This window comes from Pogoniulus pusillus, chromosome 29 (assembly GCF_015220805.1).
Source record: "Pogoniulus pusillus isolate bPogPus1 chromosome 29, bPogPus1.pri, whole genome shotgun sequence".
Taxonomy (NCBI): domain Eukaryota; kingdom Metazoa; phylum Chordata; class Aves; order Piciformes; family Lybiidae; genus Pogoniulus; species Pogoniulus pusillus.
Genome location: NC_087292.1, coordinates 6914746 through 6933228, shown reverse-complemented (window position 1 = coordinate 6933228; position 18483 = coordinate 6914746). Strand labels below are relative to the sequence as shown.

The 18483-nt window shown below is 54.2% G+C and overlaps 1 protein-coding gene across 4 annotated transcripts in view; it reads right to left on the bottom strand.

The window, feature by feature from the left end:
- PLCG1 (phospholipase C gamma 1) overlaps positions 1–18031 on the bottom strand; it is a 52371-nt gene extending 34340 nt beyond the window's left edge. For all 4 annotated transcript variants that reach the window (XM_064167895.1, XM_064167897.1, XM_064167896.1 and 1 more), the window contains exon 1: positions 17771–18031. In XM_064167895.1, coding sequence (XP_064023965.1) covers positions 17771–17972 — 202 coding nt within the window. In that variant the 5' untranslated portion in view covers positions 17973–18031. The remainder of the gene's footprint in view (positions 1–17770) is intronic.
- Positions 18032–18483: the final 452 nt, after the last annotated feature.

Below are 18483 nucleotides of genomic sequence, written 5' to 3'. Positions count from 1 at the left end.
GGAGGTCTGGAGCATGCTGGCCATGCTCCAGCTCTCCCAGGCAGGCGTGCAGGCAGCAGCCAGGAGAGGCTCTGGAAAGGAGGCAGCAAAGCCCACTCAGCCTGGAGGAGCTCTGAGCTCCTCACATGGTTCCACATCACACATCGAGCCATGCTGTGGCTCTGAAAACAGGTTGTGCCCTTCACAGCCTCCCAGAGATGCCCTCAGCCAACCACCAGGAGAAAGGCTTGTCCTTCTGCTTGCCCCCAGCACTTCAAAACCAAAAATGACACGGTCACATTGCTGGGCAAAAAGCTTTCCCTTCAGCTGCGTTGCATCAGAAAGAAAAGGCTGACCCCAGAGCCAACCCCCACACCATTTAACAAAGAAAACAAGCAGCCAACCACCAAATTGCCCTCTGGTTACCAGCAAACCAGACCCACCCTTAAAGTCATCTACAAGTCAAACTGTGTCCAAGCCTCTTTTAACCACTGATGGACTAGGCGTTGTAATGAATAAGGATAAGGACAGCCTGGAAGGGGCTCTGAAGGTTGCAAAATCTCCACCTCCAGATTGTGGGTTTTTTAAAGAAATAAGTTCTCCCCAGAGTCTTCTCTTCCCCAGGCTGAAAAAAACCCACTGTGGATCCTACAGAGTACAGTGCTGTGGTCATCCTCAGGCTTTCCATCATTGAAGGGTACTGAACAGTCAGGACACTGGGGAAAGAGGGGAAAAAAACAGCTACGACGTGGGTGAAAATAGAAGAAGTCTACTCTGCAGCAGCACAGAGGGTGAAATAGCAACATCTCCCTCTCGGTATTTCCACTAAAGCCCCCTGAAATGGACATTCAGGCCAGCAACAGTTATTAGGAGCTGTGGGCATCCGGAGGAGGACTGCAGCCAACCTTCTTGTGCTGGGCTTCACCAGCTGGTCGATCACCCCACCAGCAGCCCTGCCCAGCCTGGGGCTGCTTCCCACCCCCCTCAGCGTTTCAGCTTTGCTGTCTACAACCCAACACCACTCAGCAAAAAAAAACAAAAACCAACAAAAACCACACAACCAACCATCAGAAAGACAAATCAACCCAAGCCCAAATCCCCCGAGAGTTCAGGGGAACAGCCGAGCGTGCGCTAAGTGCTCTGCTGGACTGCGGCCAGCGCCTTCAGCACCTCACAGTCTGCAGCTCCGTCGCCTGCCCTCTGCTCCTCATCAAGCCCCTTCCGCCTGCAAAGCTCCGGGCCGGCCCTGGGCTTGTCCCTGCACAGACCCAACCCCGCATCCATCCAGACAGGAACCACCTGAGCTTCAGGTCGGCTGTAGAAGTTGAGGCGGCCCTTGCAAAAGGCACACTGCACCCGTAACAACGCACCAAGTGCGGTCCTGCGCTGCGTGCCCCCCACCCGCCTCGGCAAGAGCGGCGCGGTCACCCCAGCCGACGGGAAACCGACTGCCACGGGCAGGGCCAGCATCTCTCCTTGGTGTAGGGTTTCAGAGTGACAACAGCTCAATCTTACAACCCCTCCAGCTTCCCTTAATCGACGAGACTAAAGCAAAGGGTGCGACGGGGAATGAAGCAGCTCCGCACAGAGACGCAGCCAGGAGGTCACCGCATCCTCCTCCCGCCACGCTCGCTGCCACCGGTGCTGCTGCGCATCGCTATCGGCTTTGGAGAGGACAGTCCCAGGCCATTAACAGATGGCTTCTCCAGACAGAACAAGAAACAAGCTGAGGCCTTTCATTTGACCTTACTTTTTTTTTCCAGAGGGCAGGAGGGGTGGCTGAGGCGTCCGTGGAGGCCAACACAAACACCAAACCAGCAGCGCCTTGTGCCCCTGCAAATCCCACATCCTCCAGGAACTCAAACGGGCCATGCTGCCTTTTCAGTGAGGCACCAAACCCCTGTCCAAAGCTCTCTCAGCCCCTCTGCTATCCCGAGGTGGGACACAGCCACCCCAGTGCTCAAGGGCTTGAATCCCACTGCTGTTGTTGCTGTGAGATGCAAATATCTCTCTTGCCTCAGAAGATGGAAGTGAAGCTCTTTTCTCCCCCAGACATGGTGTTCAACCCCAGCTGGCAGCTCAGCCCCATACTCTCTCTGCCCCCAGTGGCATGGGGGAGAGAATCTGAAGAGTAAAAGTAGGGAAACTCCTGGGCTGAGCTAAAGGAGGTTTAACAGGTAAAGCAAAAGCTACACAAGCAGCAAAGCAAAACAAAGAGTTCATTCAGCACTTCTCATCACAGGCAGAATTCAGCCATCTCCAGGCTCCATCACCCATAATGAGGATTTGGGAAGATAGGCACCATCACTCTGAACATCCTCCTCCCTCACTTCCCTCTCAGATGTTATTGCTAAGCACAATGTCATACGGTCTGGAATATCCTCCTGGTCAGCTGGAGTCAGCTGTCTCAGCTATGTCCTCACCCAGCTTCTTGTGCACCCTTACTCAGAAAAGCCCCTGACTCTGTAAGTTGCTCAGCAGTAGCTAAGAGACCTCTGAATTACCAACACTGTTTCCAGCACAGATGCGAAGCCTAGCCCCATACCAGTAACTAGGAAGAGAATCAACTCTACCCCAGCCAAAAGCAGCACTCTAGTCTCAGCTGTGTCTCAAGTCACTCCAGCAATTGCTGCATCTCACCTGCTCCTGCATCAGCAAACAGCAGTTTTTGCTGCAAACCACTGCATTTTGCTATGAAGCAATTGTTGCATTTGCTCTACCCCAGAAACAGCAACATTGGCACAGAGAGCACCCTAGGAGAGAAAATGCTGGAAAAACATAGCTCAGTGGGCTGGAGGTGGGACAAAAAGGATGTTCCAATACCCAGAATAAAGGGGACTGATGTGGATCAAGGAAATGGCCTCAAGTTATGCCAAGTGAGGTTTAGGTTGGATATGAGATACAATTTCTTCCCCAAAGGGGTTGTCAAGCCCTGAAACAGGCTGCCCAGAGCAATGGTGGAGTCCTCACTCCTGAAGGGGTTTCAAAGCTGTGTAGATGTGGTGCTGAGAGACATGGTTTAGTGGTGACCTGGTGGTGCTGGGTTAACAGTTGGACTCGATGATCTTAAAGGTCTCCTCTAACCAAAGGAATTCCATGATCCTATGATCCTGACGAGATCCTGGCTCACCTCTCAAAGATCTCCATCAATCATCAGGAGCAAGAGGATTTGGCAGGGAGCCTGCTCACTGCCCCGGGAGCCAGCACTTCTACTCAGGCACGGGCAGCCCAGGCATGGGCAGCCCAGGCATGGGCAGCCCACGCAGGGCACGCAGGGACGTGCCGCCTGCTCTGCGGGCACCAGCGTTTCCTGCCTGTGCTCTGCTGCTGCCTCTGCTGCACCCCTGGCCCACGTGTCCTGTGGCTTCTGAGCTCATTCCTCCCTCCCCTGTCCCCCCCCCCCAAATCCTTATCAACTGCAGAGGAAACTAGAGGAGATGGGCAGGGAGATTAGGAGGTGCTACACAGCTGCATGGCTCTGCGGGTTGAGGAGAGGGTGTGCTGAGCCCTTCCCTCCTCCATCCCAGGCACACATGTGAGGGCTTGGAGCAAGGAGACAGAGGTCCTGTTCAGGCATCATCTGCTCCTACAAACCAGTGTGGATCTCTCCCCAGGTTAACCCAGACCTTGCTGCTCCACCAGCTTTAGCCTCATGCAGGTGGCCTTCAGGAGCTCACCAACATCCTCCCAGTGCTAGAAGCAGAGGTAGCTGTGGGCTGGCAGCTGCCTATCCTGTATCAGCACATCTCTCCTGCTGACTCTCAGCTGCAAGAAAACACAAGTTGAAAAACCAAACTGATCCCTCAAGTGAGCAAAGCAGGATGCTGCTACCTCACAGCCTCTGCCCACAGCCCAGCACAACTGGGGACACAAAGGCTGGCAGCTTCCACTCACTGGTCTCAGCCTCCAGGAACAACTTCAGGCTCAGACTCAGCTGGTCTGAGGCACCTCCTGTGTCCATCACTACCACATGACCTCAGCATAGTTGAGAGGGTGGTGTTGGACCCACCTCTGCTTCTAGTGATTTGCATGGCCTTGGGCAAAGCACTCCAGCGCCTTCCCCAGCTGATGCTGCACAGTTCCTTTGGTTGAACCTCTGGAGCCATGGGGTCAAGGACAGCATTTCACCAGGGGAGCACATAGCCCAGAGCTGTTTGTGCCACACTGGTTTGTCCCTCCCAAAGCCAGGCAAGAAACCACCACAGCAAATAAAGCGAAGAAGCAAAGGTGAGACACTGAGCCCGAGGCATGGTCACTTGCTGCAGTCACAAGTGACCATGCAGTAGAAGCACCCTGAGATCCCTGGTCTCAAAACCCTTCCGTGTCTCATGAGCAGCCAACATCTCTCCAGTAGTGAGGAGGAGTTAAAAATGCTTGCAGAAGTGGGACAGGATGCACTGGGGGATGTCTGTTACCCAGCAGTTAACTAGCAGGGTTACTACAGGGAACACCTCCACAGCCTCTCAGAGGGACCAGCTCTTCACTCTTCTGGCTGATCTCTTCCCTTTCAGCCTGTTTTGCTGCTAGCATGGCCTTTGGCAGGAGTGTTTGCAGGGCCTACATATGGAGGGGCTTGCTGGAGATGAAAAGCAGGCACTGGCCCAGTCCCACAGCCAGGCTCTCCTTCCCCAGCAGATGAACTTCTCATAGCGTGCTACACTCCCAGTGGCTCACCCAGTGTCTCCCAAGCTTTCTCTGCATCAGTGGAAATGGAGCACCCCATGCAAGCTGGTTGCCAGGGCTCCTTTGCAGCTCAGGAAGGGATGTTTCCTTCAGCCCTACACAAACATACAAGCTAAGTGGGAAGAACCTTCTTAGGAGACACATCTCTTCCACTTCTACTGGCGAGAGCACAACTGGCCCATGCCTCATCTCTGGATAGGCAGCAGGGAGCATTGTGGAAAGAATGAAGAAAAAGATGTGTCCATCTGATGTTCTGCCCCCAGATAGCCTCACTGTGCAGTCTGGGGTGTCTCTTGGAGGTTATCTTGTCAGTCTACAGCAGGGCACAGGCTCCCAGCTTTAGGATAGCTGCTCTGAGGAGCAGTGAACGCTCTGAAGTATGAAAGCAGAGTCGCCACTTCATGGTGTAGAATTCACCCAGTCTGCTGAAAAGCACAAACATCCCCCTTGCTGGACACCAGTGATCCTGAGGAACACATCAGCCTGTCCCTCCAGCTTAGCCCTGCAAGGGCAGCAGTGGGGAGCTGATGGAGACAGGCAGCTAGATGGCAAACATCAGATGGGGGTCCCAGCAAAACCACTCCTGGGAGGCTTTGGGTCTTTTGCCCTCCATGGAAATTCATCTGCATGAAGTTGTGGGGTTCTACACTGGGATTTTTGGATTCTACCAGTCCAGGGCTACCAGTTGAATCCACTTCTGGGGTCTGATCCTGGAGCCCAGGACATGGGAGCAGAGCATGCTTCCACCCCAAATATAGGCAGAACTACTCCATTTTTGCTTGCATAGACACTGCTCTTAAGAAGTCAGTGCCCCTTCTCCAGATGAAATAAGGCTGGTGGCAGCCTGCAGGGCCACTCTCCAGTCATCAGCCTGGTCTGAAAGGCACAAGCTTCCACTGACTCAAATGGAAAGGGGAAGCTCAGCACCAGTGCTTCTGGGCATACAGTCTGTCTAAGGATGGCTCCACAAGCCACCCTCAAGGTGACCTTTTTCCTGCACGGCATTGAGGGCTCCATCGCCTTCAGCCCTGCCTGGGTAAGAAACATGATGGCCTTATGAGAGCACAATAAAAGGAAGGGAGGATGGGAGAAGCTGAAGATGTGTGAGCACAACTTCTCCAGGCTGCCTCTGCCACTCTTCCTCTCTTTGAGACCCTCAAAGGACCCAACAGGTAACGACACTTCTGTGTAACACCCTCATGCCCCATTCCTTGAGCTTGCAGGGCCATCGATGTGCCCAGGCTCTCAGCCAGCTGGAGGACTCCTACCCACTGCCAGTGGGAGAGAAAGGGGATGGGACCAAGCAGACTGGCAAGAAACAAGCAGGAAGAGGGACAGAGATGGCAATCCAGCAGATCCTGAGTGCACAAGGTGGTGAGAAGCACTGCTCACAGCAAGACAGCCAGGCGCCTAGGTGGGCCAAAAAGGGAGCCCTGGGTGGCCAACAGCAGCAAGCTCTTCTTGGAGCTCTCTGCACCCAGCACACTCCCATACTCAGGGATTCATGCCCCACTGTAAAGTAAACGGAGACAAGAGTGACCAAACACTGTCCCTAGGACAGGGCACAAAGGTGAGGAGTGAAAAGTGGACAGAAAAGATTTGTCAGACTGGCAGCAAATGCCAGTGATGTTCAGATGCCATGACTCAGCTTTCACCCATCCCAGCAGACGATGCAATCCAGTTTCCGTGACAGCAGTTTAACAGCAAAGATGACTGCTGGCCAGGACTGCCCCAACCCTGGAACCATTCCAGGTCAGGTTGTTTGGAGCTCTGAGCAACCTGCTGTAGTTGCCAATGCTCCTGCTCGGTGCAGGGGGATTCATTCTGTGCGTCTGAAGAGCAGGAAGATGATGGTTGGGTTTTTTCAATTGTTCTTATTCTTCTTTGCTGGAGGAGGCAGCTGGAAGCTTTTCTGCTGCCCTGGGGCAGGGTCTGTCTGTGTCAGCCAGCTGAGGTCAAGCTGGGCTGGGGGTGAACATGTGGCTGTCACTGCATTGCTAGGCCCTGAGAAGACACAGTGCACCGAGCAGTGCTTGGTGAGACCTTACTGAAGCCTCCCAGTACTTACAGCTAAGAAAACTGGGTAAAGACTGCTGGCCAGGACAGTCATCAAACAGCAAGGGAGAGAGGGTTTGTTCCTGGTCTTACCAGGGCCGGAGCTCTTCAGTGTCAGGGTAAAGTTGGGAGAACAGGAGAAAGATCCCATCTGCTGCTGAGCCATTCAAAGTCACCACAACAGCCTCGCCTCTCTGCTTACCATGCTCAACTCAAAGCCTGCTTTGGTTCAACAAAGACTAAGCATTTGCTAAAGCACAGATGTGTGCCCTCCCCTGGATCTCCCTGGGAGCCATCCTCTGCAGGAGAGGCCCCAGAGGGCTGTACCATTTCCACCATGCAAGGAGTAGCTGAAGCACCTCCTCCTCACTCTTCATGTGAGTTCCTTCCACCCACCACACTGTGAGCCAGAGAAAGAGGCAGAGTTACCAGAGCAACTACTGGTGAAATCAAACCTGCTCTGTCCTAGAGTGCTTAGAAATGGAAACAATGAACCTGCCCTTTACAGCAGTTCTGCTCTACCTGCACTAACCATCCACTAACTACCCACTAACCACTTCACCTTCCATCACCAAGACCAGAGTATGGTTGATAACCAGTTCATGCCACCTTCTTACAGCACCATCCAACTGAAGACCTTCCAAGCACCAAGCAGACACTACCTAAGTCACACATCACCCTAGCAGGAGACAGTATTTTCAGTTGACATGGGAGGAACAGGAGCTTTTGGTGCTGCTCTTCACAGCAGGATCCTCTACCACTTGGGTTTGATTTTTTCTTAATGACTTCACCTAGGGTTTGTTTGGTCCCCAGAGCTGGAGACCTCCTTCTGCTTGCACACCATACTGTGACATGGTTCATACCAAATGTGATGTGCCAGTCCTCCAAAGTCTCACATCCTCATCTCTAGGCCTTTCCATAACATGTCCCAGAGCCTGAGCTGCTGAGGACTATGGGGACCATACTCCAACCACCACCAAGACCTTGAGAACAGGCACAACTTCTCACATTTTGCAGAGATGCAGAGCCAAGTTATATCCCAAAAGGTCTAATTCACTGCTGCCCAGCAAGCCTAGGAGTCTTAGCACCCCTTGGGGTCTGCTGTGACCTAGGACTGATTGTTTGATTCTCTGAAGCTGAAGAGGGTTATGAGCTGGCAAGGAGTAGCAGGACAAGGACTGCAGGCTCAAAGGAGGAGGTCCAAATTTCTCCAAGCCAAAGGTGGATGAGTAACACCTGTGAGACAGGTCCTGGCAGAAGTACCCGAGTAGGGCACCTCAGAGGCACAAGGCAGCAGGCTCTATGCTTCTGCTCTGATGCAGCCCAGAAGCAGAAGAGCCTTGCCCTTTGCTCACACCAAGGTAGCACCTGAATGCTCAGCAAACAAACCAAGTCAGCCCCCACCCCACCTCTCCACCAGCTGGAAAGCAGATTTATGGGGTGCAGATTCACAGGGCAGGGTGCCAGTAAGCTTAAAGTCCTCTTGGACATCCTGTCCTCCCATTCCAACTAAGCCATCACCTGCAGCCACCCTGTTATCCAAACCTGGGTTAAGGGCTGGAAACTGCAGGTGTGCAGACAGCCCCAGGAGAGGGTGAGGAGGAGGGATGAAGGACACACAAGCAAAGGCAGGAGGGATGTTCTTTAATCACCACAGCACCCGGTGCTTCTCAGAGCAAGTAAACAGGAAAAAGCCTCTCCAGCAGCTGCTCTACCCAGCGTCCCCGCAAGGCACAGCCTGCTGCGACAGCCTTCCTTGACCTCCCCGCTCAGTGACAACCATTTCCAACCCTGGCTGAGCTGGCCCTAGTGCAGAGAGATGCTCAGATGGAGCAGGATGGGGCCCTGCACAGTGTGAGCTGGCGAAGAGAGGAGCAAGGTGCAAGTCAGAGAAGCTCCAGCAGAGATGGAGAGCAGGGCATTGCCATGTTGGAGCAGCTGATGGTGCCAGGCACCTTAGCATTGCTGCCTGATGCCAAGAGTGCAGCGGCTCTCCTGGCACCATGATCCCAGCAGCACAGCAGGGTGGCCCTCAGCAGGGTACCCATGCATCCAGCTCCTGGCAGATGGAAAAGGCAGCCCAAAGCAAGCTCAGTCCCTACAGACAACCCACCCCATGGGTCACTGCCTCAAGGGCCAGGGTGGGAAGGCAGCAGCGACCAGATAATCTGCAGGAAGGCAGGACGGGTAAGAGCTGCGGTGAGCAGAGGCTGAGCTGCAAACACAAGGCAGCACAGCTCTGGGGGTGATGATTCTGTATGCCAAGGCAGGAGAACAAAATCAGTTTCCAAGAAAACAAAAATGAATGTGTTTGTAGCAGGGTGGGGAGAAAAACAACCCACAAGGCACAGTCCTGCCCCTTCTGTTTCATCCTTAAGGCCAGAAGACAAGATCCTCAGTGCCAGCTCAGCAAAGCATTGGAGTTGTTTCATCCCCAAATCTGGAAGACAAGATCCTCAGTGCCAGCTCAGCAAAGCATCCTGCTTATGGAAGCTCACACGTTGGACCATGACCTCCACCAGGACAATTTTACAATGTGAGTTTGCTTGCCTGCATGAGGTCAGGCATGCTTTGAGGCACCCCATTAACAGCACAAGATGTGATTGACCAAAACCTCAGAACCACAAGTGCTAGCAAACAGAAGATAGAAGCTACATTGCAAAGCAAGGGAGACGTCCATTTCAGACTCTGGAAGGCTTTCCACAGCTCTCCAGTCAGTCTAGTTCAGGATCCCCAGCTTCAAACAGAGCTGAAGAGCCACCAGACCAGACTGGCAGGAGAGATGAAGTTGAGCAGCAGTCTGAAAATCACAGAGACCTTCAGAGTGTGGGTTGTCAGTGTTGGAAAGCTCCACTGGCTTCTAAAGCTTTAGATTTGCCAGCTTCTGCTAGAGACACCAGCCCTTGGCCTCTTGGGTGCTCAAGGTGCTCCATGATCTCCCACCATCTGATGTACCAAGGTGTTTGATATGCAACAGGGATATATCAAGAGGCAGCAAAGTGCCCAGAGATAAGAAGAGCTGGGACAGGAGAGATGAGCCCAGCAGAGCTCTCAGGCAGCAGCAGAGAGCCTTGCCTGCAGCTCCAAGAGCTGGGGGACCTTCAGAGAGGCAGAAAATGCTCCAGAAGAGGGATGTTTCTCATTTGAATCAACGTCAAAAAGCATTTTCCATGTAAAAGAGCTCTTGGCACAACACACAAATCCTTGAAATGGAAAGATTCAAACCCCCTGGAAGGAAGGCTTTCTCCAGCGCCACAGAGTCCCTTCGGGAATGGCTCTTGTCACTGTGTCCGCCCTCTCAAGGGCTCTCCCCAGTTTGGGAGACACCCTCCCACCACTGCCTGATGAAACACCTCCAGCAGAGAAACCACACTGGGTGGAACAGACGAGCATGGAAGCTGGAGTGGAGGAAAAGCCATGAGCTCAGCACCACCCCCATGCACAGCAGGATACAGTCACTGCAGAGGATGTGCAGATCTGACACCCATCTCCTACGCCAGCAGTGCTGGCAGGAGAGCAGCAGCAGCAGCACACACCACAACCAGGAGAGCCAGCAAAACTCACGGGCATGGTTGCAGGTTTCTGTGAGCATTCCTGGCTGCCAGACACCAAATCATTTCCTCCACACAATTATCTATCAACAGAAAAATCTTTCTCCTTTCACTCTTCTTTTGATAGGTATCCTCCCAGTTGCTTTATTTCAACATCATCTCCCACCATCCACTCTCCAAGCTACTTTAGCCAAGGGGGAGAGAGAAGATGTAGAAGGTTGACTTTTCAGAGGCATTGTGAGGGCTTCAGAATTTATGCCCCACTGATTTCTGCTGTCCTTAAACCTCAGAGCACACTAGGAAACACAAAAACTTTTCTCCACATTTCCTTTTATCCTACAAGGTTCAACTGATGGTTCAAACTCAAGAGCTGCACATATGGGGTTTTGTGATTGAAGCCCCACAGCTCCTCACCACGCTCTGCAAGCTTTTCCTCCTTTGCCATGTGCTTTACACCAGGCTCTGCTGAACTTCCAACACTTCAGGATCAAGAACATGGCACAAGAGGCTGACTGCAGCTCCAGCCAGGCCACCCAGCTGCAGAAGCACTGTCACACATCTTTGAAGCCAACCCATCACCCCAGCTTTTGGTTGGTCTGTCATTAAGCAGAGCCTGTTACTGTTGGTCCTTTCATCTAGTGAACTGTGGTCTGCCAAGGGTGTGGTTCTGCTGCCACGCAGGACTGGCACTCACCATGCTTGACATCAGAAGTCACACAGCTCCTGCCATTTCATGGCCTGGATGAGATGCTCAGCACAAACCACTTGCAACGCCAGCCTCAGCAGGAGCTCAGTTTGGCAGAGACAGAGGAGATGGGCACTCGGTCAAACACGCTGCCCTTGCAGCGGCTCCAGAAGTCACCATCCGCGGGCTGAGCTGCCGCAGCTGGCCGGGACGAGACAGGACAGCAGCAGAAGCTTGTGTGGCACAGGTAAACCTGTAAGGCAGCCTCACCTGAGCACTCGTACTCACAGAACTGCTCCATCCCAAGTGGTGTCAGGCTTTGCAGCCCTGTGCCCATCGCGGTGCACTGGTGTCACTTGGGTCACTTCCTAAGAGACACAACGCTCCCAGTGCTGCCAGGAGAGCAAAGTCTCAGCTAAAGAGCGATGCCTGAGTTCCCAGGATCACAGACCGTCAGCGAAGGCTGCGCCCCCGGGGCAGCTCCGTGGTCAAGCCTGTTCTGCCACGTGCAGACAGGGACTGGAGCACTGCACCCCCTGCACGCCCGCAGAGAGGGCAGACAACTCTTCTCCATCCGCAGTCTGCAGGACAGGCAGAAGGTCGGGGTCCTGCTGCGGCAGGGCAGGTGATGGGCGTCGCTAGCTGTCTCAGGGGCGCTCACAGGGCACGCCAGGGCGATTAGATAACGGAGCTGAGCAAACGCTTGGCGATAAGAAGGGCTGCCCCCGCGGTGCAGGCAGGGGAGCCGAAACAAAGGGCAGTAAAAAGATCACAGATGGGCTTGGGCGTCTGCTGGCTCAGCTCGGAGATGGGGGACGTTAAAAGGCCTGTGTGAAATACTACCGCAGACCCTGGAGAAGGGAGCACCGAGCACACGAGGTGCTCCTCTGCAAAGCCAGATGTGCAGATCCAGTTTACGAGGATGCTCCTCTCACCACACATGGTGTCCAGCCAACACGGCTGCCTGCAGGCAGGGAGGAAGCCAAGCTGCACTGCTCCTGCCTTGAAACACTTGGAGCACTCAGGCCCTCAGCATAGGTGAGAAGTACTCAGTCTGACGCTACACAAAACCTCTCCAGTGTTGTAATGTGTGGGCTTACAACCCTTAAGGCAGCACCTTCCGCACGGCTGACTGCAAATGAAGGGACCAGACTGATGGACAACATCGGCACACAATGAGCTAACTTCTCCCAGCAGCTAACTTCCAGCTGCTCCCTAGGTTGAAGATAAGCTTTTGAGATGCCACAGTAGGAAGTAATTTGTGATGTGTCTTAGTAGTGCTTGAGTAAAGGTCTTCTAACCTGATCCTCCTGGAAAATGCTACTTAGAAGAGATGACAAAGGGATGTAAAGTGAGAGGAAGAAACTCTTGCAGTTTGGAGGTGAAGGCAGAGCAGAAGTTGTTCACTCTTCTCAGTTTAACACAAATATCTGGGCATCCTTTAGGGCAGCCTTCCAGTGAAAGAGGAAGGATGGGGAGGGACATCAAGGAGTGCAGGAACAGAACAAGGGGTGATGGTTTTAAACTGGACAAGGGTAGATTTAGATGAGATATTAGGAAGAAATTCTTTACTGTGACACTGGAACAGCTTGCCTAGAGAGGTTGTGGATGCCCCATCCCTGGAACTGTTCAAGGTCTGGTTGTCTGGGACTCTGAGGAACCTGGTCTAGTTGCAGATGTCCCTGCAGGGCAGTTGGACTGAATGACCTTTGAAAGTGCCTTCCAACCCAAACCATTCTATGACCCCTGTAAGCAGGAAGGGAACTGGTAACAGCAGAGCTTCAGCTGGAACCATACAATGGTCCCAAGCCGTGCTCTCACCTTCCCACAGCAGCAAATTGCACAACTCTCTGCTCCAGGTTCCTCTCCCCTCCTATAGTGGAGATCTGCTGGGTCAGGAGCCATCCTGCATCCTCAGATGATCTGACCCTGAAGTCTCTTTATCCTGGAAAGCCATTCCTGGCTTGCCCACTACTCAGGAGTTCCAAGCCTCTCAGCTTCTTCAGATGGCCTCAAATAAGTAAAATTAACAGATAAATAAGCTGTGCCTCAGCAGACTGCTGGAAGAGGCAGGTGGTTGGAAAGGATGAGGTGGGTACAAAGGCACCCTTCAAAGTCACTCTGCATTAATATTTCACAGCTCCTGCCTTTTCTTCTGCACAGGCAACGGCTTTCCTCCACCTCCATGGGGCTGAGCTCATCTGACTGAGAGCAAGAACACAACCAAGGTTTTTTTCAAAGGAGGTTGTGGTTTAGGGTTTTTTTTAAACCCCCCTCCTCTCTTCCCTATAAACCAAACATCTGCTCTGAATTTTCAGCTCACTCTCTGAGTTTTCTGACGTGTTCCAAGGCAAAACAGCTCAATTAGAGGCTGGCCTGTAACACCACCAACCCCCTCCCTGCAGCATGTGGAGTTATGAATGCAAGACCCTGTTATACTAAAGAAAGAATTACGTAACACAGGAAGTGTAAAAAACATGTATAATAATAAAGGCATAAAAGACAACTGACGGGAGGGAGGCAGGGATTAGCTCTGCTTCGCTTTGGGTGATTAACACAAAGAATAGAAAATTATTAGAGCTCTTCCCACCCTGCCAGCCAGGCCCTCGGCAGAGCTGATTAGCAAGAAATCAATGCACTGGTAATTAGAGCTGGTCGAGCCCCTCCCGCATCGCCACTTCCCGTAATTGACCAAAAGGACTTTCTTTTGCACAAACCAGGATCGCTTTGGGCACAGCTTCAGTTCTGAGACAGCACAGCAGAAGGAGAGGGCTGCTTTTCAAAGCAAAAGGATTGCCACCTGGATAGGTTTGCTCCCTCCTCCTCACTTCTCATCTGATCCTGCTCATGGAGAGTGAGCTGAAGAGCTTAAAGAAGAGCAGGAGACGGGTCCTTTTCAACACAAGAGGTTCTTCATCTGGGAGCCCAGCTGGCTGGAGCCCCTGCTCTGCTCACTGCTGAGTCAGAGCTGCTCACGGAGGGGAGGAGTGGAGGGACACATGCTGAGGATGAGCACACAAGGTCACTCTTTATGCAAGGCTCACAAAGAGCTACACAAGGGTCACAAAGCCAGGGGAGGAAGAAGAGGACAGTCACACCAGCAAGAGCTCCCCACTCCTCTCAGTGTACAACAATCCCAACACCTTCTGGCTTGCAGGCTGGAGGAAGGCAAGGCTGGGCAGTTTGATGGTGGCCGACAAGGCCAGCTGGTTGCCTCTGCATGCATATCATGTGTGGTGATGCCACAGTCCATCAAACACAAACTGCTCCCTGATTAGCATCCCTCTGGTCCAGTCTCAGCACTGTAAAGAGACGCTGTTCAATGCTACAAGGACTTTGTCCTTACGAGGCAAAAGCTCCTTCCAGAGGCAACTCAAATCCCAATTGCTTCAGTAAGTAACTCAAAATAAAAGATGTCCCATCACCTCTGACCACAAGCAGCATGGCCAGTGGAGCTGGCAGCCACACATCTGTTCAGTCAGGGAAAATCTATCAGACCAACAACTGCTGAGGCATCAAAGTCACAGAGGATGGGGGTTTCCCCAAACCTTTCTCCAAACATGCACATCACCAGCAGTGAGGTGACCTGAAGCCTGATCAGGCTCCGCTCTGCTGGGAGCTCCAGGTCAGGATGCACCAGAAAGCCAAGCACCACCAAAACACAGCTTTGCATGAAGGTGAGAGTAAACAATTGGTTGATTATTATAAGCACCCAGAGTTCAGAAGAGTTCAGAAGAGATCAGAAGTACTGACAGGCAGGCATCCACAGATCTATGCCACCACTCTCACTGATGCTGAAGCTCTGAAACAAGCAGCATCATGCCAAGGAATGATGACTGTAACTGTGCCCAGAAGTCCTTTTCTCCTGGCACACCACAGCTTTGGCCCACGTGCCAGAAGCCACCTGGAGATGAGCCAGCTGACCCTCTGACCCCTCATGCACTGCCTGTCATGCAGCAAGAGGCTTCCTGAGCTACAGACGCAAAGCTTGTGCTCTTCCCAATAGGGTCAGCAACGAAGCCAGGTTCCCCAGCGCTGCCCACTCCTCCTGGCAACAAATACACATCTTGTTTCTGCAAAACACATCAGGTGCAGAGAAAGGAGCACAGACCTTCCATGCTGAGGTATTCATGGATACCTCTTCAAGACATGGCCACCTACACAGACACTCCCTGAGACCTCCATGTATGATAAACCATGGATACTTACTTGTTTGGAAATGGATAAAAACCCAGAATCATTCCTACTTTGACAACTAACTTGTGTCCAGTAGGTTTTGAAGCTCCTTGTGGCCTCCTTCCCCCATTTGTTACTGACCCACGAATACAGTAGCCTTTGGTTTGCAGGTCCTCAGATATTGTCTGGTGGAGATGCTGTTCCCTGTGAAGTAGCACCTGGGCTCCTGACAGCTGGCTGCTCTTCTCTGCTCATGACCTCACTATACTGCGAGTTAGGGCTAAACCAACACCACCATGAAAAGCAGTTCCCAACCTTTCTGCCAGCCCCAGGCTCCTACTCCCCATGCTAGCACAGCTTGTCTTCATGAGAACCGGGTCAGTCGTTGCTCCTGGTTAAAGCTGCCCAGCACTGAAAGTGATCAGCTTGACTTCAGATTACTTCCCCCTCCGATTCCCATCACTGCCACAGGAATGCAGTGCCAGTGAAACCGATCTTCAAGGGGTGGCTAAGCCAGGAGGAGAACACTTCAGTGTGTTTGCCACGTGCAGTGGAGCTGTCACACACCTGGGTTTCCCCAGGCATCCTTTTTCCGCTCAGATGACACCAGGGAAGTTGGCCAACACCCCGGCGCTGCCGGCCACCGATCGCACGGCTGCGCCTCGCCTGCCTGGATACACACTCACTGCCCGTGTACACAGGCCCTTGCCTCCACCTGCAGCTCCCACGCTTCTCTCCAGGAAGTGTTACAGCAAAGCTCTGCTTCTCAGCCCCGGAGAAGGAAGAGGGGTGAGAGGATGGGGGCCACTCAGGGTGCTGGGTGACACCAGAGGAGGTGATGGAGGACTGGGTGAGATGCTGGGTGAGGCCATGGGGAAAGCATCTGGCATCAGAGAGATGAGGCTGAAGATTCAGCAGCTGTTCAGGTTAAAATCTCTCTCTCCAGAGTGGCCCTTCTCACCTCTTGGGAGGGCTGCAGCACCGTAGGAACATCATGTGCAGAAGGAGGCACATGCCAGGCAACGCAGAGCCCATGGCCACCAGCCAGCCAACTCCTCTTGCCAGAAAGTCTTCACAGCTATCACATTATTGTCACGTTACCATCACATTTTGGGTACAGAAGTTAAAGTTCTTCTAAGGCTCCCTGAAATGCAGGCACCAGTCTCCCAAAGCCTGCAGCATATACTTAGGTCTGCTCACGGGAATAATTGCCTATGTAGACATTGTTGGGGAGCTCCATCCCACCATGTGCCATGGAGCCACATGGTCTGTAGACACTGACAGAGACCAGTGCCCTGCCAACAAAGCAGATGGGTGTTTTGCTTCTGCTTAAGAGCAATTTAATCCCAGGGCCAAGGGAATGCCATGCTCTCCTTTCTTTCCCATTGCCCCAGAGCCCCTTGAGGCCATCCTGGGAAAGACTGTGGGGGAGCTTCACAACCCAGAGATGCTAATAGAGCCCAAGGCTCCTTCCAGATCTGCCTGGAGACAATGCTGCGGCAGAAGCCAGAGACCTCCGGGGGTCTTAAAGTCAACCAAAGCACCAGCGTGGAAGCATTGGCATTTTGTGATCCTGCCATCACCTTCACCTTCTCTCTTGATCCAAGCTCTTTCACGACACTAACAGTATTCAGTCTTCCATCCTAGGCCAGCAGCACTTGCCAAGAGAGAAGACAAACCCCTCCATGGCCTCGCTGCATCCCAGTCGGCTCCCTCGACATGAGGGAGGCCAGTGGGAGTTACCTCATACTGCCTTCACACGCCCGCTCTTCCTCACCTACAGCACTGCACAGGGACGCTGTCCTCTCGCTGGCAGGAGTGGGGACAGGAAAGGAACTTAACGAGAATCAGAAGTAACCCGGGAAGCCGTCGCTGAGGTTGAGAGTTTCCCAGCATGGGGCCTCCCAGCACTCTGCCTGCCCACCCATCGCTGCGGGTTCACACTCGCATTGCTCATGCATCTCAGTGGAGGTCCACAGCGCGCGGGAAGCTCCAGTCGCTGCCCCGCACTGCGCCCACCGTGGCACCGGAGAGCCAGCCCCACACCGGCCGAACGCCGCTCACCCCGTGCCGCCAGCCCTGGGCAGAGGCACAGAGGTAAGAAGAGCAGAGGAAGGAATCGCAATGTTTTGGGTTGGGTTTTTTTCCTGCTCTTTTGCTCTTTCAACTCATTTGTTGCTTCGAGACGCAACCTCCGAAGGGGCTCCTAACTAACCCTGCCTCCTTTAGAGGCTCCTGATGGGTTTCGGGCGCCGTTACCTGAGGTACCACCAGCACCTGGTTTATCCCAGGGGAATTCTGATGTCCGGGAGGGATGCAGAAAGTTGGAACTGTGGGTGGTCGCGGCGGTACCGGCCCGAGCATCCCCCGCGGCAGCCGGTCACCGGAGCCGGCCTGGGCAGGGGAAGCGGATCCCTCCTCCTCCGGCCCGGGCTGGCCCGCGGGAGGTGCCAGGCAATCTTGAGGGGTTTAATGTGTTTGGGTTTTTTCCCTTCCTCCTCCGCACCGAGCTTCTCGCCGCTGAGCACCGGCTCCCCGGGAGGGCTGCGGGGCCGCCCCGCACCCATGGCCCCGAGGGATCCGGAGCCCTTTCCTCCCCTTCCTGCCCCGTTTCCCGGTGGTTTCCCGAGCCATCACTCACCGGCTCCCTCGATCTTCTCGGAGCCGCGGCTCCAGGTGATCTGCCGCGTTTCCAGCTTCACCTGGAAAGTTTTCCGCTCGGGTCGCTGCGACTTTTTGGAGTAAAAGAGGGTCATGACGGTGCCCACCTCCAGGCTGCGGCAGAGCTGAGCCGCCTCTGCCTCGCTGGCAGCCCCGGGGCCGCTGCCCGGCCCGGCCGCCATCAGCGCCGCGAACAAAGGGGAGCGGGAGCGCCCGGAGCGGGGCCGCCGCCGCCGCGCTCAGCGCCGCGCCCCGAGCCCCGGGCTGAGAGGCGGAGGGGGGGGGGGGGGGGGGGGGGGAGGAGGAGGAGGAGGAGGAGCGAGGAAGGAGGAGGGCAGGGACGGGAGAGGGCGGAGCGGGGGGCGGGCCGTGGGGCCTGCGCGGGGTGAGCGCGGGGGGCGAAGCCCCGGCACGGCCCGAGCGGGGGCACCGGGAGTCGCGGCGGGGTCGGTCACGGGCTTTGCGCTGCTGGCTGCGAGGCACCAGGTGTGCCGGGGTGGGGAGCGCGGCCTGCAGCTCGGCAGGGTCCCGCTGCTACCTGCCCCGCGGCATGGCTGGGGTATGGGGGGTACCCTGCACCCCGCAGCATGACTGCGAGCACCGAGGGTGCCCTGCACCCCATGGCACGGTTAGGGTATGGGGGTACTCTGCACCTCGCACTGCTCCTGGGGCACCAGGGGTACCTGTTACGGA